The sequence below is a fragment of the Cyclopterus lumpus genome, chromosome 21 (assembly GCF_009769545.1).
Source record: "Cyclopterus lumpus isolate fCycLum1 chromosome 21, fCycLum1.pri, whole genome shotgun sequence".
NCBI lineage: Eukaryota > Metazoa > Chordata > Actinopteri > Perciformes > Cyclopteridae > Cyclopterus > Cyclopterus lumpus.
The window spans coordinates 8,043,730-8,067,927 of record NC_046986.1 but is presented as its reverse complement, the minus strand read 5'-3'; the positions used below and the strand labels follow the sequence as shown (position 1 = coordinate 8,067,927).

The following is a 24,198-nucleotide window of genomic DNA, read 5'->3' as shown; positions in this document are numbered from 1 at the left end:
GACTGGGTAGATTAGTAGGCTCACTGCATCATAAATAAGCATATCAAAATGTCTTATTTTTAATATAAAAAGTAACTTGTTACTATAAGTGTCAGATAAATGCAGTGGACTAAAACATCCTAAATAAATCAGTGGAGTAGAAGTATAGCCTACAAAGAAGCAGAGTAAGAACATAGTGGTTCACAACCTGAGGGCCGGGACCCCATAAAGGAGTTGCAATTTTATATCATAGGGGGTCATTAAATTATTAATTGCATAGGAGAGAAAAACAAATTAGGATATTATTAGTTACAAAATGGCGGCATGGAGTTTTTTCACAGGTAATCTCTCTTGATGAGAACATTAAATAAATGAGTCTGACCAGGATGTGATTTTTATGAACATTTTAAGCTATGTCATATATTGTAGCCTTTATCAAATCCATGTCAAGATGCATGACATGGTCCTTCTTGCACCAGGTCATCACTTGTAGATGCACTGTCTCTCTCTCTCTCTCACACACACTCACACACACACACACACACACACACACACACAGCCATAACACAGTGGAAAGAGTTGGAAGTTGACTGCCTGTTTCGCTGTTTGCTAATGATGTGAACATTTTACAAGAAGTTGGATGAAGGTTGTTTCCTTCAGCGAAATGTTCCACAGTAACCTTTCCATAATCGATTCTGTCTCGACATTTGCATCTACGCTCGATTATCATTCTGTTTCATACACACACACGGGGAGGAGCACGCGGTAAGGAAAGCTGATCGTCAGAAAACAGGAAGTGGGAGACGTGCGGCGTGAGAGCATCTCCTGAGCTGTAATTATGTAACGTCTTGGTTGACTTTTACTTTGATGTGGCGCGACAGACGAGGATTCTGGATGAAGATTTTGTTTCTTGAGTCGTATTGTCTTTCACTGTTTACTCAAACGTACACATGAGCTGCTGTTCACTTTGAGTACCTTCTTTTGAGATTTGAGTTCAGCATCTAAAAAGCATTGATCCCCAGCCAAAACACACACATGGGGTTCTGGCGCCATAAAGGCGGAGAATGACACGTTGGTGGGGTTTGGTTTTTGGTTTTCAATCTGAACATCGGACTGCATAGCGCTTCATTTTCAAGTCTCAAAAACATTCAATCGTCAAATTGAGTCGGGTCTTATCTTGAGTGGTGTGGCGTAGGAATAAGTGAACTTCATAAGCCGCTAGCAGAACACAAACAAACCTCCAGTGGAGGCTTGGTAAAGAAGAAGAATCATTGGAATAAAAACAGTGATTGATACCGTTTGTTTTTTTAATAGTCCACTGTGACAATGTTATCGAAGATTAATGACACGTCGGTTGAGTGCAACATATGAATGAGCCACTCTTCATATGACGAACATGGGCATTGTAGATTATTTTGAGTCAATGAAACGTACATCACATTCTGCTGCCGTCAATACTCACAGACGCACAAAAACGCATCATTTTTGTCTGTATAGCTTTGACAAAAATGAAAACTATTTGTGACACAAATAAAATGAGTGTCTTCAGTAGGAATGAAGCTTGGCGCCGCAGACAAATCGTTAGTTTCGCTCTTTTAATGGGATTTGTTGACTAGGAATAATATAGAATAGAACAATAGTATGAAATATCTAATAATATATCAGCAGTTGTCTGCAGGTTTCCCACATGGCCCTCGTGGTGACCTTCACTGCAGGTCGAGGTACTGAGGGAGAACATCGTTTCCAGAACTGCTGAGAGTCGTCTGGTTTCTTCTCTCCTGCAGCGCTCCGCCTCGTCCTCGGAGCTGGTTTGGGTGTTTCTTTATGTTCTTTGTATTTTCTTCCAGGAGGCAACTCCTGCATGTTTTTTGTTTTGGTTGATTTGACCTTTTTCTCCTCCTCCTCCTCCTCCTCCTCTTCCTCTTCCTCTCCTCTTCTTCTTGTTCTTCTTCTTCTTCTTCTTCTTCTTCTTCTTCTTCTTCTTCTTCTTCTTCCTCTTCTTCCTGCTCCCTTTTTGTATTTCCCTCTTTTTCTTTCTCATGTTCCTCCTCTTTAGCATCTTTCTTACTATGTTTGATGTTTGCAGCCTTTCCTCCTTCCTCACTCTCCTCTTCTTCTCCCTCCTCCTCTTCTTCGTTAGCTTCTTCCTCACTCTCCTCTTCTTCTCCCTCCTCTTCTTCTTCGTTAGCTTCTTCCTCACTCTCATCTTCTTTCTTTCCTTCAAGTTGTTCCTGTTTTGTTTCTCCTCTCTGATTTCTGAGTCTTGTCTCTGTTTTTGGTTTAATCTTTGTTTCATTATCCTCTTCCTCGTCTCCCTCTTCCTCCTCATCACTATTGCTCTCTCCCATCATCTTTTTAACCTCAATACTTTTCTCTTTTCCCTTTATTTTTTCATCTTCCTCACCGTCACTCTCTTCATTTTCTTCTTCCTCCTCTTTAACTTCCTCCTTTCCTTCTTCTTCCTCCGCCCCCTCTTCTTCCTCCTGCTCTGTAACATCCTCCTTACTCTCTTCTTCCTCCTCCCCCTCTTCTTCCTCCTGCTCTGTAACATCCTCCTTACTCTCTTCTTCCTCCTCACCCTCTTCTTCCTCCTGCTCTGTAACATCCTCCTTACTCTCTTCTTCTTCTTCCTCCTCCCCCTCTTCTTCCTCCTGCTCTATAACCTCCTCCTTACTCTCTTCTTCCTCCTCACCCTCTTCTTCATCCTGCTCTATAACCTCCTCCTTACTCTCTTCTTCCTCCTCACCCTCTTCTTCCTCCTGCTCTGTAACATCCTCCTTACTCTCTTCTTCCTCCTCCCCCTCTTCTTCCTCCTTCTCTATAACCTCCTCCTTACTCTCTTTTTCCTCCTCACCCTCTTCTTCCTCCTGCTCTATAACATCCTCCTTACTCTCTTCTTCCTCCTCACCCTCTTCTTCTTCTTCCTCCTCTGTAACATCCTCCTTACTCTCTTCTTCCTCCTCACCCTCTTCTTCTTCTTCCTCCTCTGTAACATCCTCCTTACTCTCTTCTTCCGCCTCCCCCTCTTCTTCTTCTTCTTCTTCTTCCTCCCCCTCTTCTTCCTCCTGCTCTATAACCACCTCCTTACTTTCTTCTTCTTCCTCCTCCCCCTCTTCTTCTTCCTCCTCTGTAACATCTTCCTCACCCTCTTCTTCTTCTTCCTCATCTGTAACATCATCTGTATTTTTTTCTTCCTGCTCCTCAACTTCTTCTTCCTTTTCTATAACCTTCTCTTTTTCCTGTTCTTCTTCCTCACCCTCTTCTTCCTCCTCCGTAACATCCTCCTTATTCCCTTTTTCCTCCTCACCCCCTTCCTCTTCCTCCTCTGTGACATCCTCCTTATTCGCTTCTTCCTCCTCCTCAACTTCTTCTTCCTTCTCTGTCACCTTCTCATTTCCCTGTTCTTCTTCCTCGCCCTTTTCTTCCTCACCAATAACCTCCTCCTTTCCATCTTCTTCTTCTTCCTCCTCAGCAGTCTTGTCCTCAGCTTCTCCCTCATCTGGAGATGCTTTTTCCTCACAATCTTCCTCCTCCTGCTCCTCATTCTCTTTATCACTCTTTTCATCTTGCTCTTCCTCATCTTCATCAGACTCACTCTCTTCCTCCTTGTCATTTTCATCACTCCCTTCCTGTGTCTCATCTTCCTCCCCTTCGCTCTTATCTGTTTCTACATCTTCTTCTTCACCTTCCTTCTCGTCCTCACTTACGGTGGAATCTCTGTGTTCCTCAGTTTCACCATTTTCCTCTGCATCAAGCTCATCTTCCTCTTCCTCAATGTTTTCTTCTTCCTCAGAATCAGACTCTGCAGCGTCACCTCCGTCTCTGTCCTCCTCCTCCTCTGACTCTTTGCTCTTGGTGCTCCCCGAGTCTTCACCTCTAACATCGTCCTCATCCTCACTCGCCTCACTCTCTTCCTCTTCTTCTTTATTCTCTTCACTGGATTCTTCACCATCATCCTCCTCTGCTGCTTCACTTACCTCAGATGCACTTCCTCCTCCCCCTGATTCCTCACTGCTTTCTTCTTCCTCCTCTCCCTCAATTTCTTCCTCCTCTTCCTCACCGCTGGAGCCTGTTTCCTCCTCACCATCTTCCTCTGCAGCTTCATGATCTTGCTCTTCCTCACTCCCTCCCGTAACGCTCTCCTCTTTCACCCCTAGATCATTGCTACTTTCACTTCCCTCCTCCTCCTCCTCCTCTTCTTCTTTGTCGTCCTCCACACCGCTTCCACTTTCTCCATCTTCCTTCTTTCCCCCATCCTCAGTATCCGTTCCTTCTCCTTCACGATCCTCGTGGGTTTTCTCATCTTCTTCAAGTTCTCGCCGGGGAAGTTCCCACGTCTGCGCCGCTGTCCCGCCGGTCTGTTTGTGAAAAGTCTTCACCCCCGTCACTTTCCATCGCCCCCTGTCGTGACTGAGCGCCATCGTGGCTTTCCTCCAGACCTTCTTTCCTCGTCACCTCTGTCGAAGAAAGACTCGACCACGTCGAGGTTAAAGAAGGCCGCGTGACCGCACTCTGCTTGGTGAAATGTTTCACCCGACCGGGTGTTTTGGGCGGCGTGGAGATGACCGCGTCGCTGTCGGACTGGAAAAGCCCCACGCTGGTCACTGCCTCACTAAGCACCGCCACAGCTGCACCCGCTATCCCAGCGGCAGGAAGAAGACAGGCTGCGGTGCTGAGGATCTCCCCCCACCCTGGCTTTCTGTCAGTCAGTCTCTGAGTATCCTCTCCGTGTGCTCCAGAAACAAGCAGATCTCTATCAACAGGTTCTGGGTCCTGCAGGGATCTCGCTGCGCCGATGGAAACCACCTCTGTTCCCCGAGTGCTTTGTGAGGAAACGGGGTTACACAGCAGCTGTGAGGCGACAGTCTCTGCTCCTCCTTGAACTCTGATGTCATCCCCTTCTCCTACACCTGGTTTTGATTTCGCCTTCAGTTTAGACTCTGTTGCCTTCATTGTGTCATTTAGGTCAGCGCCGTCACCTTCAGGTCTCTTCTGCGTATCTGCGGTTCTACCTCTTGTTTTTTTTGCCGTGTTTACTCATTTTCTACAACTTTTTCCTTGCTTTTCCTTTTAACCGAGTGTTTCCTCTATATTTACTGTGACGTTTGACTGGTGTGGATTCGTCTTCCTGCAGTTCACCTTCAATCTTCACAGGTGTCGATGTACCACTTTGTGTTTTCTTCCTATCAACCGGAGCTGGCGTGGTTTCTTTTCTCACTGGTGGTGATTTTAAGCCGGTGCTTTATTTTGACTTTGTCCCAGTGCTTCAACGGGTTTGATGTCAGTGCTTTCACTCCTTCATTTCCGCATCCTTTTCTTCCGATGACCAACTTACACTGCGGACCGAGAGACTGGTTGTTTCATTTCCTGTCGTGATCTTAATAACATCAGATGTCTTGTCAAAAGCGGATATATCTTCCTCCTTTTTTGGTGTCTCCGACAAGTCTTTCTTCAAAGCGATGGCTTCCATATCCTCTTTGTTTATATTACTTTCTTTCCCATTTCTATTTCTCCTTTTATTTCCCTTCAGTTTAGTGAGTCTCTGCTGGGCTTCGGCCAGTGTCTTCCTGACTGGGCTTGCCTCTGATAGTTTTGGTGATTTTAAATGGGAGGGTTCCTGTCGAGCGTGTCCATTAGTTGTGACTTTATTGGACTGCTTGGTGACGTTCTCTTTGCCTTTAGATGAGACGCTTTTAGAAGCGTTTTTCAGACTCTTTGAGCTCATTGGTGGAGACATTTCTCTTTTCAAAGAGTCTTTCAGGAGCTCTGCGGGCGAGGCCTTGAGAAACTTTTTCCTAGTTTTTCTAAGAGCTGGGCCTTTCTTCTTTTCCTATAAGAAATGACAGAGAAAATAGGGATGTAAAAATAAAAAGGAGCAGAAAAAGGTCAAATCACTGATAATTGTGAGTTACAGAAAAGGAAAGTTGAACAAGCACAGCAGCAGACCTGCAATCAACATTACTGCATGAGGATTTGTGGCATTTTTATGTTGTATGTATTTTACTGCCAAAAGCATGTCCGCACTAGCTTGAAGAAGCTGTTTATTGTTTAATAACTACAACTGAATCAGAATTTCATCATTGGTTTGGATGTTGCAGTAGCATAGATGGATTAAAATGTAAAATGGCTGAGTATAATTACAAATAGACATCAAAATGTGTGCAGCAATACATAAGAAGTTCATATATTGCCAGTAAAAAGTATATTTTGGATCTCATCATCATGTAAAAATACACGTTGGTACATTTTTGTACAATATAATTTGAAATGTCGTAAACAGCAGTTAAAACCAGTGGTTGGATGCAACTTGTATTTACTCAAGTACTGTGCATATAAGTAGAAATGTATGTATTTCCATTTTGTGCAAATGTATACTTGTACTCCACTGCATCCCACAGTTTAAGGCATATGAAAAATGATGAGCACACATTATGTGGATCAATGATTAGTCATCAACAGGGTTAAATACAGATGTGGGAGGGAGGTGAAAGAAACCTGGAGAAAAGATGAATTACCATCTGCATTTGAGATTAACAGACGGTGGTTAATTGGGGGTCAGGGAGGCGTGAAAAACCACATTTAATCACCTTCACAGCAGAATTTCAAATGCAAGTTCAATGATTGTGGTGCACCTCTTCATAGATATTCATCTCTGTCACAAATGTAAGCCCACGCATGTCTGAGCATAAGTAACTCCGTACATGTACTCAAGTATTCACATGTACTTTACTGAAATATTGTACTTTACACATCACTCTTTGTTTTTTTACACCTGGAGTTGCTAGATTTTACTTCAAAAAAAAATACAAACCTCTCAGGACACAACATTATGAGTGCTTTTAACTGTTTAAAGTGTGTTACTACTTCTTCTTCTTCTTCCACCACTACAGACACAAGCCCATGTAACAGTAAGGCAGGGGCCGGTTACTGAGCAACACATGTAAGCACTACGACACACAACGATGCAGTGAGACTCATCTCTGGCTGTGGAAACACTGATGAGATGTGGCAAGAGTCCTGCAAACTTCCCCAAAGCATTACATGTGTGCATGTCTGTGTGTGTGTGTGTGTGTGTGTGTGTGTGTGTGTGTGTGTGTGTGTGTGTGCGTGTGTGGTGTGTGTGGTGTGTGTGTGTGTGTGTGTGTTGGGGGGCGGGGTGAAGAATCTCTGAGGCGATTCTTCACACACATTCTTTGGGGGGAAAAAAGCAAATGAACGAGAAAAATAAAGAAAACACAACACTGAATTTAATGTCATATTTCACTTCAATGTTACATAAAATGGAAAATGTCTCTGCAGACACACACAGTATGTATGCTGACCTATGCACATTTCCTGGAAAAGTCAGTGAGTGTTCAACATTGCTGCTTTCTGCCCTGGAGTGCACATAATGTCGACCACAACCAAGGAGCCTAACGAGAAGAAACAGCATTCGACTGACTCAGCGTTTATGACTTTATGGACAATATGTTGCATTTACCCACTCTATGAAAAAGAAACCAAACTCACCATGTTTGGCAACAAGTCAGAGGTCGATCCTTTCTCAGAGATAGTCTCCTTCACATCTTCTTGTCTCTGAGAGGTTTCTTCCACCTCTGCGAAAAGCAACAATGATTGGGTCACTGAAACAGTTGCGCACTAGAGTATCCAACACAAGATACAAACTCAGCTCAGCACTGGATGCTAATTATAGGTTGAAAATACCTGATTTCGGCGAGGCAGGATGCTCATTCCTGGAAATACCCCTGGAGGGTCTGGTGGGGCTGCAGGGTTCTTTAGGTGTTGGAGGAGGGTCTCCAATTAAGGCCTTTTTGGCGGTTGCCGCTCCATACGGTCTTCTTTTTGCGGTCCTTTTATGAGATACTACGGTGCTACGTTTAGTTGTAGTCTTTGGCGACGGTAAGGGAGAATGCAGCTCTTTGGATTCAGACTTAGAAGAAGCAGCAGTGGAGGATCCACTCTGAAATGTGTTTGATGATTGAGAATGTGTTTTAGAGGATAACACTGGAGATCTGGGGGATGGTGGTGGGCTCAGTCTAACTTCTGATTGTGGTTTCGGGGATGACGAAGGGGTGGCAAAGTCCTTCGAGAGCGTTTTAGGGGTCGGGATATTTCTGGACGTTTGCCAGGAGGTGTTGAGGAAGTCAGAATTTAGACGAGGGAGGTTGCGAAACATCTCTCCAAACTGCTCCGCAGAAAGAAAAGAGAAGCAAAAACAACAAATGAAGTAAGTAAAAAGTTTGATGGAGCTCCTCTAAGCGGTTAGTCAGCGGCACTGCAGCAGAGCGACAACCTGGTGTAATACTGCTTCCTACTGGAGTTAAACTGTGATTACAATTATATAAAGATATCAAACATTCACAGAGTTAAATAAATGCCTTATTTATACCACATACAATGCTATTTAGTACTTGTTCACAATCATACAGGTCAAAGTATGATGGCAAACCAGTGGGAACTATTGGGCCTAGAAATATTTCTTATTATATCACATTATTTTCCCTTTTTGCCAGCCGTATGTAAAAGATATTCCCAAATATATTACTAGTGAAATCAATGTGACCAGAACACAGATACGCAACATACAATAAATATGTGGATTAAACGATAATGAAAAAGACATTCATTCATTTAAGTACATTTTAGAGCTGCAATGATTAGTAAATAATCAATAATATTAGTAATAACTGGCAAATATTTTTGAATATACTGCTACTTAGGTGGTCTTGAAATAGTAAATTCTATATTTTTGCTCTAGGATTATGAAATGTGCATTTAGTCCAATTTTAGTTTTTTTTTGGTATATCAAACAATGAAATGATTAACGGATAAAATAATCAGCAGATTAACGGATTATGAAAACAATCAGTATAGTTTCGGGCCTCGTACAATGTGTAGGATGCATTGCCATATAACGCTGATGTTGCAGATTGCAACCAAATGAAAATGAGTACCACAACGTGGGCTCTCACTTTTTCTCTGTGGCGGGCTCGAGCAGCGAGGGCCGAGAGCGGGACTGTCGGATTGAGATCCGTCAAAGTGTCCAGCAGAAGCACCTCTGTGCAACTGGGCTCCGGCAGGTTCCCTGTGACTGTGACATCCTCTTCTGGTCTGGGTGCAGCCAGAACCAGCATGTGGTTCCCACCGCAGGAGACCTGAACGTCAGAAGACACAAAGACTCAATGTAGTTCACGAGAGAGTGTCCTCTCCATCTGCGGACACACGGGATCGACCACTTGGGACGTGGACTACAGCCAGAGCTAGTGTCGTTTCACCCTGAGCCTTTTCACTTACTAACTGAACACTGTACTGCACTGTAAAACGTGTGCAGAGTGTCGGGCTGAACCGGTTGATGAAGTTCTCCACCCCTAAACCCAGTTTCCCATGACGACCGTCACCAAACGTGTACAGGAGCCCGCTGCCTGTGGACAAATACAAACTTGTATTTAAATCGCTTCACATTTAGACGGGGATACTCGTGTTCACCACGATCACAAAGAGCTCCAGAGGTTACGTACTCGTGATCACAGCGGTGTGGTTCTCTCCGCAGGCGACATGTTTGACGCCGCCGTTACGAAAGAGCTCGAGCGGTTTTGGCAAAGCCGCTTCGAACAGAAACGTCCCGTGGCCCAGCTGACCGTACTGACCTCTGCCAAACGTGTACACGTTGGCCTCTGGGCCGGCGAAAACAGACACAATGACACGAGACTGCTTAGACGGACAGTGGGAAGAAAGTACATTCGTGCACGTTGACGTTGTGCTTTTTTTTCTTCACATTAAGATTATTTGTGTGTATGCGTTCATTGTTTATGTTGTAGAAAGAGGTAAGAGTGTTTACGTCTGCCGAATAATAATATATAATATATGTCTGCTGTTTATTTTATTGGTTATTATTGTTTAGTTTTCTTATTATTTGTGAAATGTGCAAAACGATCTATTTATATGTTGAAGGTGTTGGTGATAGAAATTCAATAAAAAGGCTTGTCTGCATAATGACTACTTGTACTAGTGAAACTTTAATTATATTTAGCTGATACTGTACTTTTAAGTAAAACTATAATGCAGGACTCTTACTTATATGATCTGAATACTTCTTCCTCCGCTGACTAACAGACTGTATTTCTGATATATTTAAAACGTGTCTGTACTAAACCTACCTGTGAGTGCCACCGTGTGCTCCCCTCCGCAGCACACCTGGGTGACATTACCCAGAAACCCTTGCACCCGCTGAGGGACTCTGTGATTGGCCAGCTGCTCCACCTGGAGACCGAGCCTTCCGTTCGCACTATCGCCAAACGTGTAGAGATCTCCATCCGCTAGAGCAAAGCCGACACGCCACTGGAATGTGAGGTCAAATGAACACTCAAACTGTATCTTGTGCTGTGTTTGGTTGGACGGCGTTGTACCTGTGACGAATGCCGAGTGGTGGTACCCACAGGAGACCCACGTCACCGCCTCCCCAACATCCACCTCTGTGGGTTCTGCTGCAAACTCCTCATCCCCTAAACCGATCTGACCCACGGCGTTGTCTCCCCACATGAAGAGCCTCCCGTCCTCTAACAACAACAACAACAACACACACACACTTTTGACTTTGGCCAGAGCATGTTGAGCTGACACTTGTTACATTATTACTTGCCAATGTTCGGACCTGTTAAGGCAGCTGAGGTGTTGCATCCTGCAGAGAGCATTTTGATTGGTGCGTGGTCACAGAAGGGCTGCAGCAGGTGAAAAGAGGTGGTGTTGTTGCAGTGGCCCAAACCAAGCTGCCCTTCCTGATTACTGCCAGATACAAACACACTGCCCGGCCCTAAAAATATACAAACACTGAATTTTAATACAACCAATTCTGGGCTTTTCTTAAGGAAAAGATATGTCATATATTATGTGTTTATCGTCTTACATGTGCAGACGATTGTGTGATATCTCCCACAAGCTACAAGCTTCACCTTCTCAGACTTTAAGGCTGAAAGGTAAATACAGTGATTGTATGTACAGCATGTGTATAAAAGTACAATATTTGCCTCCTTTGTAGTGAAGTATAGAAGTACATAGAAGAAAATGTAAAAAAAATACTTCAAAATGATGCTTAAGCACAGTACAAAACAAGTGATTTGACAATGTAAGATTGGCTTTTCCACTTTTTTTCATCATTTTTGACATTTTGTAGACCAAGCGATGAAAGGATTACTCGAGAAATAATTGGCATACGAATCAATAATGAAAATAATCACTATTTACAGTTTGGGTGTAAAACAGCTCACCTTTCACAGAGGCAGGTTTGCTAGCAGCGGGTTTAAATCCACCTCCCAGTTGGCCCCAGGAATTACCACCAAACATGAGCAGCCTGCCATTTTCTGCTGACATAAGAATAATTTAATTGCCCAAATATTTAAAGCCGAACACAGTAATAGTTCACCATTAAAATGTGTATAGATTGTCTGCACCTGAGATGACCGCAGTGTGCTCTCCGCCACAAGACAGATGCACCGGCTGGTCATTCTTCAACCAGAATTTACCAGGCGCATTGTCAGCAAAACTGCTCTTTCCAAATGTGAAGATGGCTCCTGTTTCTGAGGACAAACGTATGATTTATTGATTCATCCTCTGAACAGCCTTTTGAAAGGTGTAAATAACTCGGTGGGGGACTTAAAGGCAACACTTCTCTAACTTAACACCGGCTAAACCCAACCTGATGTCACATCTCAAGCCATTTAAGTAGCTGCCTGACAGAAATAGCAACAGGTCAACTAGACACACACACACACACACACACAAAGGACATGTGTAAACCGCTTGTACAATGGGCAGGTAACTATGCCATTCATCAAGATACAGTAAGTGGTGTATATATGCGGTTTAATTGTATTATAGTCTCACCCGGTACGTCCACGTCGTCCTGCCCCGTCATCTCCACTGCTCTCCCCCTCACACCTCCTCACCTGCACCATATGGCGCGCAGCTGAATGACAGGAAGACCAAGATGACGTAGAAGAGGAACAGGTGATATAGATAGATACGCTATCCCTGAGGTAACCATGACGTGACGTTAGTCATATGAGGAATATTAATATATGTTTTTTCAAAGTAGGCTACATAGTGAACAAAATGATGGTTTTAAGTTAACAATAAATAGCTGTTGAAATGTGTCAAACGTATATGATACGTAACAAGTATACATTTTTTTTACTCCTTGATTCAGTCACCTCTGCAACCCGTGGGGGACAGACAATTATTATTCCAGCAATTATTACAAAAAGCATGTTCGAGATCTCACATATGTAATATGTGTGCAATTAATGATCAAATGTTTGTCCGGACCGAAATTAGACCCAAATTTGTGGAAACAATTCAAAATTCAAAAGTTATTTTTCAAAATTAATTAACAATTCAAAATTAAAAAGTTACTTTTTGTCTGTCTCATTCCAAATATAGACAGATGATATCTGTGAGATTACAATAACAGTCTAAATATGTGTTAACAGTCTAAATATGTAACGCATGAAGTTCTTGCTTTGAAAACTAACGGGAACTTTTAATTTTATTAAATAATAATTACAATTGTATTAAATAATATCGTCCTATCCCATTCCAGCAGTCCGACAACAGACAGTAAACTTCTGGCTGGATTGGGAGGAAGCCACGCCCCGCTTCCGGGTTGTGCGGTGACGTCAGGGGTAGCCACGCTGCTGTTCTGGCTTGAAACCTCCTCCTCATGTTGCACGTCAACTGAAAATACCCCCTCGACATTGCTGCTCTTTCCTTACAGTCAACTTCGGCGACAATGTCCACTAAACTACTCTCTGCAAACAAAACCGTCTTCAAATGCTTGACCGCTCTTTCGGCACGAGGGTTGAGGTGAGAAACTCCACCTAACTTTTATTTTTTATTGCGGAATGAGCACAACGTTCCTGTATCGGTACGTGTTGCTCGTCCAGGTGACCCTAACTTTCCACGCATGCGTGTCCTCGTGCGTCCCCCCTTCCCAGCAGCGGAGCGGCGTCCCTGGGTTCAGGTCCCTTAAAGGGTCGCAGCTGTCTGACCCTGAAGGACTTCAGCTCGGAGGAGATCAAGAGGCTGCTGTGGGTGTCCGGGGATCTCAAACATCGGATCAAGCATGAGAAGCAGGTAGCTGGCTAATGTCTGCCGTGGTTTTCCTCCCAGTGTTGACCGTGTCCATGATCCAAATGGTTGACCACTTTCAATTTCTATTTTCAGTATCTTCCTCTTCTGCAAGGAAAGTCCATTGCTATGATATTTGAGAAGAGGAGCACCAGAACAAGAATGTCCACGGAAACAGGTGTCTGGTGTTTTGTTTGCCAGTATCTGCACTGGTGTGTGTGTGTGTGTGTGTGTGTGTGTGTGTGTGTGTGGTGTGTGTGCTCCAATGCCAATAATATAACAATACCATAATTAACTAGTTTTTTCTTTTAGAATGGCGTGGAAATGTTATAAAGACACTGGGGCAGTTGTCAAGTGTCACATTAGCGCAATTTACACATAAGATATGTAAATGTTGTATTTATGCACGAGAACATAGATTTAAAATATAGGAAAAAGAAAATTACACATGCACAGAGATGCAAATGCGCCTGTAGAAGCAAAGGTCAATTGTAAACATAATATCATCAGCTTAAATATATATCCAAGTAAAGATAGTGATTGTGACATATTACTAATAATCTTAAATTATTCATAAAATAAAACCTTATCTCACGCTGTCAGTGTTCAGTGAAGGTCATTGTCAACATGGACACAAAAGAACTGCTGAAAGGCGACTTTCAGTCCATCGCAGGAACAAAGCGGTGTTCAATCCACTCCTCTCTCCCCCGTACCGCTCCCCTTCAACGCTCGCCGTGAGGTTGTGTTTGTTGTATTGATGCACCAGCTGGCCATTTTGGGAAATTAAAGTTGTCATAATATTATAATTCCAGGCTTCGCTTTGCTGGGTGGCCACCCCTGTTTCCTCACTTCTCAGGACATCCACCTTGGAGTGAATGAGAGCAGCACAGACACGGCTAGGTGAGTTTTTAAAAAAAAAAATATTCATGCTTATTGAAATGCAATGCAATGAATCAGTTGGTCGGAACAAGGCTTCATATTCGCGCTCCTTTTCAGGAATCCGAAGTAGCATTTCTAGTGTGACCTACACTTCCATGTCCGCCTCAGGGTTCTCTCGGGGCTCTGCGATATCGTCTTGGCACGAGTGTACAGCCACTCCACGCTGGAGGAGCTGCATAAGGACGCCTCCATCCCCATCATCAACGGCCTGTCGGACCTCTACCACCCAATCCAGATTCTGGCGGACTTCCTCACCCTACAGGTGCTGCGGCTCCTACGCGTGCTGCAATTTCCATCCATGACATTGACAGTGTTCTCTAAATTACCACTCTCTCCCCCCCCAGGAGCATTATGGTTCCCTTAGTGGACTAACAGTGAGCTGGATTGGAGATGGGAACAACGTCCTCCACTCCTTCATGATGACTGCGGCTAAATTGGGAGTTCACCTTAAGATTGCTACACCAAAGGTTTGCCTCGTTTTATGGTGTCATGTACATTTAGCCTCTCTTTTAGCACACAACCTCTACTTTCTAGTAGATTCTTGTTTTGTAGTTTGCAGGTATAGAGGCATGCAGTAGCCCCCCCCCCCACCAGTTGCTTGGGAAACAAACACCTGTGGTTCTGTTACTACAAAGCTGAAGCTGTATTTTAATTCCCAGGGGTACGAGCCAGAAAGGAGTGTTATTGAAGAGGCACAAAGACTTTCCAAAGAAGTGAGGTCTTCTTCAGGTGTCATTATTTTTTTAAAACACATCCTTGTCAAAGGATTTCTTATGAATTCATAACGTTGCGTTTTGTCTCAGCATGGGACCCAGCTTGTTTTGACCTCTGACCCCATGGAGGCTGCCCACGGCAGCAATGTGTTGGTCACCGACACCTGGGTGAGCATGGGACAGGAGGAGGAAAAGAAAAAGAGGCTCAAAGACTTTAAAGGTTACCAGATTACAATGCAGGTAACTAAGAACATTGTCTTTTTACCCGTCTATATTTTTGGCATTGTGTATATTTAGTATTCAATATGTTATTTTTCTTTTACATTTGCTCTCTTTCCTACATTGCATAGAATTTTCTGGAAAAAAATAGAAGTAATTATTTTGGTCAATAAGAATGCGGTTTTGTGTTTGGCAAGTAAAATAGTTAGCAAAGGAGCTGAAAACTCAATGTTATCTAATTTCACTGAGTTTAAACGGGTCACTTCCACTACAGACAGGAAGTGTTGCCAAACCAGACTGGAGCTTCCTGCATTGTCTCCCACGCAAAATGGAGGAAGTGGATGACCAGGTATTCTACTCCCCCCGCTCCCTCGTCTTCCCCGAGGCAGAGAACAGAAAGTGGACCATCATGGTGAGTGACCTTTTTTTAATGCACAGTTTTATACTAGTATGGGTCAAAAATGACCCCGCCTCCAGTTTGATTCTCCATCGTCGTCACAACTTGTCTCCTCTTTCAGGGTCTGATGGTGTCTCTTCTGACCGACTACACTCCACAGAGCCCCGTGCCCAAGTTTTAACTTTAACGTACGGTAGAGTTTCACTCGGTCGTCATGAAGAAAGACCGTCCTATTGCAGGCGTCTTGATGGCACCATCACAACCCTGGATGGGTTCCCTGAGAGTAACCGAGTGTGTACGTTGTTTAAATCACTTCCTGGTTTAGATAAAAAAAATCGATGTTTACGTTCTACCTGATTCTGTGACGGAGAACGAGTTTTTTTTTTTTTTGCGAGCCTACGTTTTACAGACGTGTTCCTGAAAAGGAAAAGATTGGCCGAACCGTTCTTCGACTTGTTTTAATGTTCTCTTGCACTTCACAACGTTCTCCAACGGCATCGGGAACTTCGGAAGCGATCGCATTCTCGCGGTATTTGAGAAGTATTGTTATTGTTGTATTGTTGAGAAAAAAGCAAACCAATAAAAGGAAAAGGGGAAACATTAAGTTGTGAATCAAGTCAGGAAATAAGCCGGTGAGCTCTAAAATTAATTGCACATGAACAATGAATGTAAACTTCTACAAGCAGGCAGGAGTGAGATACTTGCACTTTATCTGAGTACCCTAATTTGATGCTGATTTATACTTCGACCCCACTACACAATAGAGGTAATTATTGTACTTTTTACTCCAATACATTTGTTTTACACGTATAATAACTTTTTACAGAAACAAACAAACAGAAGCTATATAGTTGTATGCACAATATCCAAAGAATGTAGAATTGACAAACTAAGTTATTGTGCTCTTGCATGTATTCGTTGGTGATAACAACAGGATGATATTCTATAAATACTGTATACAACATTGTGAAAGCAGCTAATTCATTGAACACTTTGCTGATAATACTTCTTTACTTTTACTCAAGTAACTTTTTTAACAAACAGTCCCGTGGACTATGTTTGGTGACTTTCTCACATTTAATTTCAGCACTTCAGACTATAAATCTCAGATATTTCTATGACGGTGGCCTAGTTTTGGACTGTGACGTGTACTTCCATGTGCATATTGCCAGTGTCATTCAGCTCCTGTTGCCTTAAGGCCTTAAGGTTATGGGTCAGGGGGGCATTAGGGTCAAAGGCTGCACGGACCGGTGCAGGTGAGAGTGCGCCGCCCGATGGAAGCGCCCGGTAACGTCCCGGCTCGCTGATTGGATAACGTAAGCTGACGTGCTGACGCAGTTGTTGATGTGCGGGAAGCTTTGATCCACGTGGGTGGTCCCCGGCTCAGATAGAACCGCGGCTTCATTCATAAACACCAGCCAGCCTGTCATTAAGGAAGTACACATGCGCACATTGGTTTTTTTTTTTTCCCCCAACACAAACGCCTCCACTAACTTACACGTTGCATCCGAAACGGAATTTAAAAAATGAACTGTTCATGTTTGTTCAACGCTCACAGTGGCATGACGACGATGATTTAAAACGAGAATAACAAATGGTTAAATACACACACAAAAATAATGCTAGAATTGTCGAAATGAGACAATTCGTAGAGCGGACCACCCACACACTGGAGGGGTCTGCGAGGAGAGGAGGGAGGGAGAAGGAGGAGGAGGAGGACGCCATTGCAGCCGCAGCTGGCCGTCTGTGATTTAGGAGGGACTTCGGTTATCCGACTTCACAATGTCGAGGGGGGCTTTTCTGAGACATTCCTCCGGGCTCGGCCCTCGGTGGCTGCCGGTTATCGTGTGAACAAGCGCGAGCAGGATGGACGGGTCACCTCGGACGAAACGTGGAGCCGCCGCGCGCAACCGGAGCAGGTAAAAGTTAAAAGAGGGAGCGCTGTGTTTCTGGAGGATGATGGGGGGGGGACAATGGGGGAGAAAGTTAGAGCTAACGGGCTAACTAACGTTGGACGTTTCAGACACTTTTTTTTAAACTTTACGTCCATCAGCTCGCGCAGCAGCCTCGCGGCGCAGCGGGGCTAAACATGTCGTGTTACGGTCACTCTCCGTAAAGATGGTAACGTTCAAGGTGGCGAGATGACAACTAATGGAGGTTTCTGCTGAAATAACTTCACAACTGAAGCTAAGATACGTTAGCTGGCCGCTCGTATAAATGTGCAACACATTTCCACTGAAGGTACTGTTTTTGGTTTAAAGTTTAACGCGAGTTATTAGTGAGTTATTGTGTTGAAGCCTGTAAATAATTTGCTAATTTAGTTTCATGTCCATCGTTATAACCTTTGCTACAATGTAGAGGTAGACATACTATTTGTATATTTAAGTGTAAACTACTTATTTTTAAGTCTATTAACCTGAATCATCGTTACAGACGTGTAATCTGCCCCTGTCAATTTTATATTATTATTAAATTATTAGTGGAAGCCCCTGGTTTCAACTCATTTCCGTGCAGTATGAAAACCAAATAGTCCCTTAAATTAATGTCATTACTATCAAAAAAAATTAAATGATAGTAATGAGCTCATACATTACATGCATCTCAATACAATCTGCCCCTTCAAACTGTATTGGAGCTGAAATGACAGAATATTAATTGGCCATCATAATTGATTTTTCATGTAATTCAATTATCAAGCAAAAGGGCCAAACGTTCTCTGGTTCCAGCTTTTTAAATGTGAGGATTTGCTGCTTTTTTGTTTGTTTTTCAGTTTACTTAAATATTATAGGAACTGTTAGACAAAACTAGAAGTTGGAAGAAATTCCAAGAAAAAAAAGACTACCAAAAAAATAGCGGTTCTTAGCAGCCCAAACCTGCGTTTCCACACAGCAGTAATGTAACGTTCTCCTTTTAACGGTCAGAATTTAATGTTTATTTGGAGAGCTTCTTTGTAATATCATCACAGACAGTCGCCAACCCTTCCCACACCTGTCTGGCGGCCCAGCCTCACACCATGAACATCAGTAGGAACTGCACCACAGTGGAGAATGGTGAGGGTCTGGCCGCCCTGGAGTCGGTCTCCATCGTAACCATCACGCTCCTCGCCTGCCTGGGGAACCTCTTGATTGTGGTGACCCTCTATCGCAGGCCCTACCTGCTCACGCCCAGCAACAAGTTTGTGTTCAGCCTGACCATATCCAACCTGCTGCTGTCCACGCTGGTGCTGCCGTTTGTGGCCGTGAGCTCGGCAAAGAGGGAGTGGGTGTTTGGGGTCGTGTGGTGTAACTTCACCGCCCTGCTCTACCTGCTCATCAGCTCTGCCAGCATGCTAACCCTCGGAGCTATCGCCATTGACAGGTGAGTGCTGGGTAATTATTCAAGTCATAGGTACTTATATTTGTTCGTCATGATGTTGCAAGTAGTTCATTGATTCTTTGATATAAATTACTGATGCAGCTTTACACTTAAAATGACATTTGAATATTTTTATGCTGACAAATCATTAAACCGTACAGCTTGTTACCAGACTTTGTTCATTTAAACTGGTCGGACCAGTGCAGCTTCTCAGTGGCCAGCTGCTCTCTGCAGCTCCCACGTATTACACACTATTGGAAGAGAGGACCACACATACCAACATAAGTTCAATAAAAGATACATTTTTTTTATGCACAGGTAAATGTGTAATTGTTTTCGAGAGTGGGCATGAAATGTAGCAGCAAATATTTCTGTTTACTTTTGGAAATGTCATAGTTTTTGGTCCATTTCCCTTTTTTAAGGTCAGTATGCAGCCTTGTAAATAAGATTGGTTTACCACACACTTAGCTCGTGGTGTTTCTCTGGAGATTTTCCCAGCTTAAGTGCCGAGCATTAGACAGACTCACACAAAGTAACTTTAAACGTGGACTAATGTGAATGAACCATTCAGCTGCAGGACTGAGATTATTTCCATTGGTTACTATTTTTTAGAAATTGATTCACAAATAAAACAGGCTACACAGATAAAGATTGATATTCTGAACTCGACCATTTTTTATTTGTCATTGAATAGATATTTATTATTTTAGCTGCTTGTTTTTTTTTTATTTGAGCTTTTGTGGTGGTTTTGTGTAAAGATAAAATGAGACTGTGGTGCATTTGGAGAGATGGGCTCACTTTGTCTAATATAAAAATAGGAACAAGTTTATCTTTCTCAACTAAGAAACACCCATTTTTAGTTGTAACAAACTTTTTGTCAACATTTTGATTATCAAGCAAAAACAGACCTCCCAAACATTCCCCAGCGTCAGCGTGTTCTCGTCTTATTTGCCTCAGAGATTTGACAACGTCCCCCTGGGACATTTAAACTGCATTTTAATGGCCCAAAAAGATTACTTGATTTGTTAAGAAATGTGCTGCTAGTTAATCTGTTAAAGCCGTTAAGTGTATTTTGTTTTTGTAGATGCTTATTAGGTTGGTTGAAATTGACATGAAATTTCACAGTGTAAATTATATTGTTATTCCTGTTGTCGGGGATCCCAACGGGCTGCACAATGTAGTTCAGATGCTGTAAATTAGCTCCGTAGCATACAGCCCTCACTGTTCCCACTGCTGTCCTAATTACCCTCGTCACCTTTTGGAAGTTTGGGATTACAGTGCGTGGTTTTGTTCTCCGCCAAGCTTCCTTTTCTATTGTATGCAGCTTTTTAGAAAACCCTTAACAGCCTTGTTTGAGGGGGCTCTTAGCTTCTGTATCACTCACTGAAATCAGAGGGCTCCCTTCCTAACTGCTCGCCTCTCGTCCAAACAGGTACTACGCTGTACTTTACCCGATGATCTACCCCATGAAGATCACAGGAAACCGGGCGGTCGTTGCCATCGCCTATGTGTGGCTGCACTCCCTGGTGGGCTGTCTGCCTCCTCTGTTCGGCTGGTCCTCCTTTGAGTTTGACTGCTTCAAGAGGACCTGCGTTGCGTCTTGGCACAGAGAGCCCAGTTACGCGGCCTTCTGGGTCATCTGGTGCATCCTCCCCCCCTTATTCATCATGCTTGCCTGTTACGGCGTGATCTTCCGCGTCGCCCGCATGAAAGCCAGGAAAGTGCACTGCGGCACAGTCGTTGTGGCCCAGGAGGACTCCAACGGAGTTCAGAAGAACGGACGTAAAAACTCGAGCACCTCGACTTCCTCGAATGGAAGCCGGCGGAGCCTCGTGTATGCAGGGAGTCAGTGCAAGGCCTTCGTCACCATCTTGGTGGTGGTCGGCACCTTTCTCGTGACCTGGGGGCCGTACGTCGGGGTGGTGTGTACCGAGGCTCTGTGGGGACAAGGTAGTGTGTCTCAAGGACTGGAGACGTTGGTCGCTTGGCTGTCGTTCTGCAGCGCGGTGTGCCATCCTTTCATCTACGGCCTGTGGAATAAAACCGTGAGGAAGGAGCTGCTGGGGATGTGTTTCGGAGATCGCTACTACAGAGAGTCGTTCGCCACGCGGCAGAGGACGTCGCGCCTCTTCAGCATCTCCAACCGAATCACAGGTGGGCGAACAGCAGTGGCTATTTACAGATTTAAACTGTTTCTGTAACCATGGTGCAAAGAGTGCTGGAATAGATGTTTGTGTAAAAAGTAGTTTACAGCCTGTTTCAATTCACATTTTGTGTGTTGTGATTTAATGTTTGTGTGATGACGTTGAACGAGATCTTGCTTGTGTTTCAGATTTGGGTATGTCCCCACACCTGACCGCTATGCTGGCCGGTGGAGGGCATCTACTGGCCCCAGGAAGCAGCACTGGGGATACTGGCTTCAGTTTCACTCAGGACTCATGTAAGTGTTGCACACTGTCTCCTAACACAATAATTGTACTAAACCTCCTAAAGGCAATGTCTTCCAATTACTTGTTTTGACAAATCAACAGCTCAACTGTTAATCTTATTATGAACATAAAAATGCTTCATGGCACGCCAGTAAACACAATGTTTGAAACTCTATTGCGTCATACCCCCCCGGCTCCGTTATAGTCGCCCTCGCATTCCTGTGTCACAGCTCATGCTTTCGGTTCAGGATGGCAAGTAATGTCATGTGCAATACAAAGAAACGTCTGAGGATCTCATTTTGTGTTTAGAGCTGCGAGATATGGCCAAAATGTTCGAGCACGATATATAGGTCATATAATGATATGATAGACATCACCATATAGCATCGTTTCTGTTAATTCAAGAAATAAATAGTCTATATGAAATAACCACATGGTTTTAGTATATACTCTTGTGTGAATTAAATACTTAAACAACAAACACAAATGTAAAGTACCGAGTATAATCTCATTTATTTCAGAAAGTTAGCGCAAACACCTGTGAATGTTTCTGCTTTTTCTCAATTAATGCACCTTTCTTCTGTGACGTTTCCCACACAGGCACAGACGTGATGCTGCTGGATGACTTCTCCACAGACTGCTCCGCCCACCCACAACAACACGGGAATCCGTCCGGGAAGAGGAGGAGCTCCGTCACCTTTGAAGACCAGGTGGAGCAAGCCAAAGGTATCATTTCGACTGCTTCACAAACTGATTAGAGGGGAAGGGAGTTCCCTCTATACTCACCCGAGGCTTTGAAAAGTGACCTTGTTGTCCAGCAAGCTACGAAACGAAACCTCACACGAAACACAAGATCGTCTTCCTGTAACACATGTCTGATCGTATCTGTGTGTCGTTTTGTTCCCCCTTAGCTGAAAGCACAAGCGCGTCCTCGGTTCAAGTCCACGCAGAGGTACAGAAGTCTCTCGACACCTTCGCCTCCTGTCTGGCGAAGGCGATAGAGAGCGATGCCAAGCTCACTCTGTTTGGGGACGGTCTGGCTCTTCCGGGGGGACTGTTTACGACGAGAGCGGCACCGAGACCCAGATACCTGGACGGTCAGAGACTGAGGCTGGAGAGTATCGACGAAGGGATCGTTAAAGATGACAGAGCCGAAGAAGACCAGGAAGTGGAGGAAAAACCAGCCTGAACACGAGCAGGTCCGTTGACGAGGGTTTTCACACCTCGACACAACTATATGTGACCATTCAGAGTGGTGCTCGTCACGCTCTGTGGTGCAGTTCATGAAGTCTGATCATGGGGACTCCATACTTTAAATTATTAGGAAAGAGGCACATTATTAATGCCACTATGTCGTATCAGGTGCACACCATCAGTGTCTTTGCAAGCTTTTGTTTGGATTCATGTAATCAATACGAAGCCTTAACTACTGTAACCTAAATGATCAGATTTGTTGTAGTAATTAGTTAATTATATAATATGTTCTCATAATTTGCCATAATATGTGCCTCAGCCGGGCTGGAAAAAAATGCATTTACTTCAAACTGCTACGAGATCATTTTAAACTTTGTCTCTTCTTATTACATGAAGAAAAGTAAGTTTCAAACCCAAATTATCTATTCAGGTACAGATGCTGGTGTGCTTGTACACACACCCACACACACACACAGATGTTTCCACTTATTGTGCCTGCAGAGTTGTACACTGGGCACAGACAATGAAACATCATATCCATTATTTTGGGTTTTAATTGGCTTAAATGACGGACTTTGACTGATGTGAGGCGTCTCTATATTTGTTAATATCACAGAAGTATCAATGTAGGATAAATCGACGCGTTCAGAAAAATCTGAATTCTTCCTATTTAAAAGTATGACCCGACTATTACAATACGACATGTAAGTAGAGCTCTTATTATCCATAATCAGTGAAGGCCCTCTGATGTAACAAAGGGGAGCGTATAACAGTGTTGGGATAGACTTTTGTTTTCAAACTGGTTATTTAAAGGAATTACAGTAAGCAGACCTTCTTCTGATACAAATGAACATTACAATGCGTTATGTATGAAATTGTCATATTTTAGCATACAAATTGTTGGAGTTATGGCCATAGAAATGTGTTCTGTGACTTTCTGCAAACACCTGTGTGTAGTCAACATGTCTGCTGTGGAAAAGGCCTATTGATGAGGACTGAAAACACTAAATTGCCTGTAGGTGTTGACTGCTTTCTTGTCCAAGGGTCATCCGACTTCTACTCCCAGTGCATGCTGGGATAACCTCCCAACCACGTAGAGGAAAAAGTATGTACTTTAATAGGAAATGCTGTATCCGGGGGGAGAAACAGGGATGGTCCTGACGGTTCATTATTAGCAGCTACAGTAATTACACTTAAATAGAAACCATTATTTGTGTCGGAGAAGGCGGTCATTACTGCCTGGTCAGTATTTGTGCTTTTCATCTGGGGGGGAACACAGTATATTCAATAACAATCAAATATGGGTTAATGAAGTCCAAAATGAGGTAATGTGGAGACTGCTTATCAGTATTTCAGAGATTGTTATATTCATAAAAATGCATTGGCCAAAGCCCACAGTTCATTATGTGCACACTGAGCAGTGCACAGCCGACATTATTTACTGCTTGTTGCTATAGTGGCCTTGGAAAGTCAAGTGTCAAGTTGTCCTAAGGAGAAACTGGTCTTAATCAACAACACTGTCTTAGTAAATATTCATCGGTGCATGTGGTTTACCTCAGTTCATACGCCGTTGCCCCCTTTACTATTATGAAAGAAGCTCTAGAGGACATTTGTAATAAAGTAGTGCTTCAGTCTTACCTCGTATCTTTTATATTATGTTTGACCGGTACTATACACGTGAGAAGTGATGTAACCTTTTTGATTTTCACTATACAGTTTAAAGTATTAATAGGAAAAAAAATTGCATTTAAGTTTTGTATCCAGATTCTTCTATTAAAAATGTTTTCATAAAAAAAAAACTTCTGAACTCATTTTCTTTTTATATTATTTGTCCTTTAGTAAAAGGAAAAAA

General features: G+C 43.4%; 3 protein-coding genes across 6 annotated transcripts; 2 read left to right on the top strand and 1 right to left on the bottom strand.

Moving 5' to 3' along the window:
• Window positions 1-180: 180 nt before the first annotated feature.
• On the bottom strand, window positions 181-11,901 carry rpgra (retinitis pigmentosa GTPase regulator a). The gene is made up of 18 exons (XM_034561818.1): window positions 11,860-11,901; window positions 11,427-11,552; window positions 11,244-11,336; window positions 10,883-10,945; window positions 10,631-10,789; window positions 10,386-10,535; window positions 10,137-10,295; window positions 9,498-9,653; window positions 9,274-9,401; window positions 8,952-9,134; window positions 8,021-8,164; window positions 7,684-7,939; window positions 7,489-7,574; window positions 5,315-5,809; window positions 4,513-4,926; window positions 2,312-4,418; window positions 1,954-2,170; window positions 181-187 (listed from the first exon to the last, which is right to left on the bottom strand). The coding sequence occupies exons 1-18, from the start codon at window positions 11,888-11,890 to the stop codon at window positions 181-183; spliced, it is 4,974 nt and encodes a 1,657-aa protein (XP_034417709.1). The 5' UTR covers window positions 11,891-11,901.
• A 727-nt stretch (window positions 11,902-12,628) lies between these two features.
• otc (ornithine carbamoyltransferase) lies at window positions 12,629-15,973 on the top strand. 2 transcript variants are annotated; one of them, XM_034561351.1, is made up of 10 exons: window positions 12,629-12,837; window positions 12,969-13,107; window positions 13,198-13,279; window positions 13,914-14,001; window positions 14,149-14,302; window positions 14,385-14,507; window positions 14,700-14,753; window positions 14,844-14,993; window positions 15,247-15,384; window positions 15,491-15,973. In XM_034561351.1, the coding sequence occupies exons 1-10, from the start codon at window positions 12,764-12,766 to the stop codon at window positions 15,548-15,550; spliced, it is 1,062 nt and encodes a 353-aa protein (XP_034417242.1). In that variant the 5' UTR covers window positions 12,629-12,763; the 3' UTR covers window positions 15,551-15,973. The 2 variants fall into 2 exon arrangements, with proteins under 2 accessions (XP_034417242.1, XP_034417243.1); XM_034561352.1 differs by having other exon boundaries at window positions 12,656-12,837; window positions 12,972-13,107.
• Window positions 15,974-16,851: 878 nt separating this feature from the next.
• Window positions 16,852-24,134, top strand: gpr161 (G protein-coupled receptor 161). Of its 3 annotated transcripts, none has more exons than XM_034561348.1 (6): window positions 16,852-17,288; window positions 18,335-18,726; window positions 20,156-20,877; window positions 21,056-21,163; window positions 21,753-21,878; window positions 22,064-24,134. In XM_034561348.1, the coding sequence occupies exons 2-6, from the start codon at window positions 18,383-18,385 to the stop codon at window positions 22,339-22,341; spliced, it is 1,578 nt and encodes a 525-aa protein (XP_034417239.1). In that variant the 5' UTR covers window positions 16,852-17,288; window positions 18,335-18,382; the 3' UTR covers window positions 22,342-24,134. The 3 variants fall into 3 exon arrangements, with proteins under 3 accessions (XP_034417239.1, XP_034417241.1, XP_034417240.1); XM_034561350.1 differs by lacking the exon at window positions 16,852-17,288 and having other exon boundaries at window positions 17,365-18,419; window positions 18,517-18,726; window positions 22,064-24,105; XM_034561349.1 differs by lacking the exon at window positions 16,852-17,288 and having other exon boundaries at window positions 17,365-18,726; window positions 22,064-24,105.
• The last annotated feature ends 64 nt before the right edge of the window (window positions 24,135-24,198 follow it).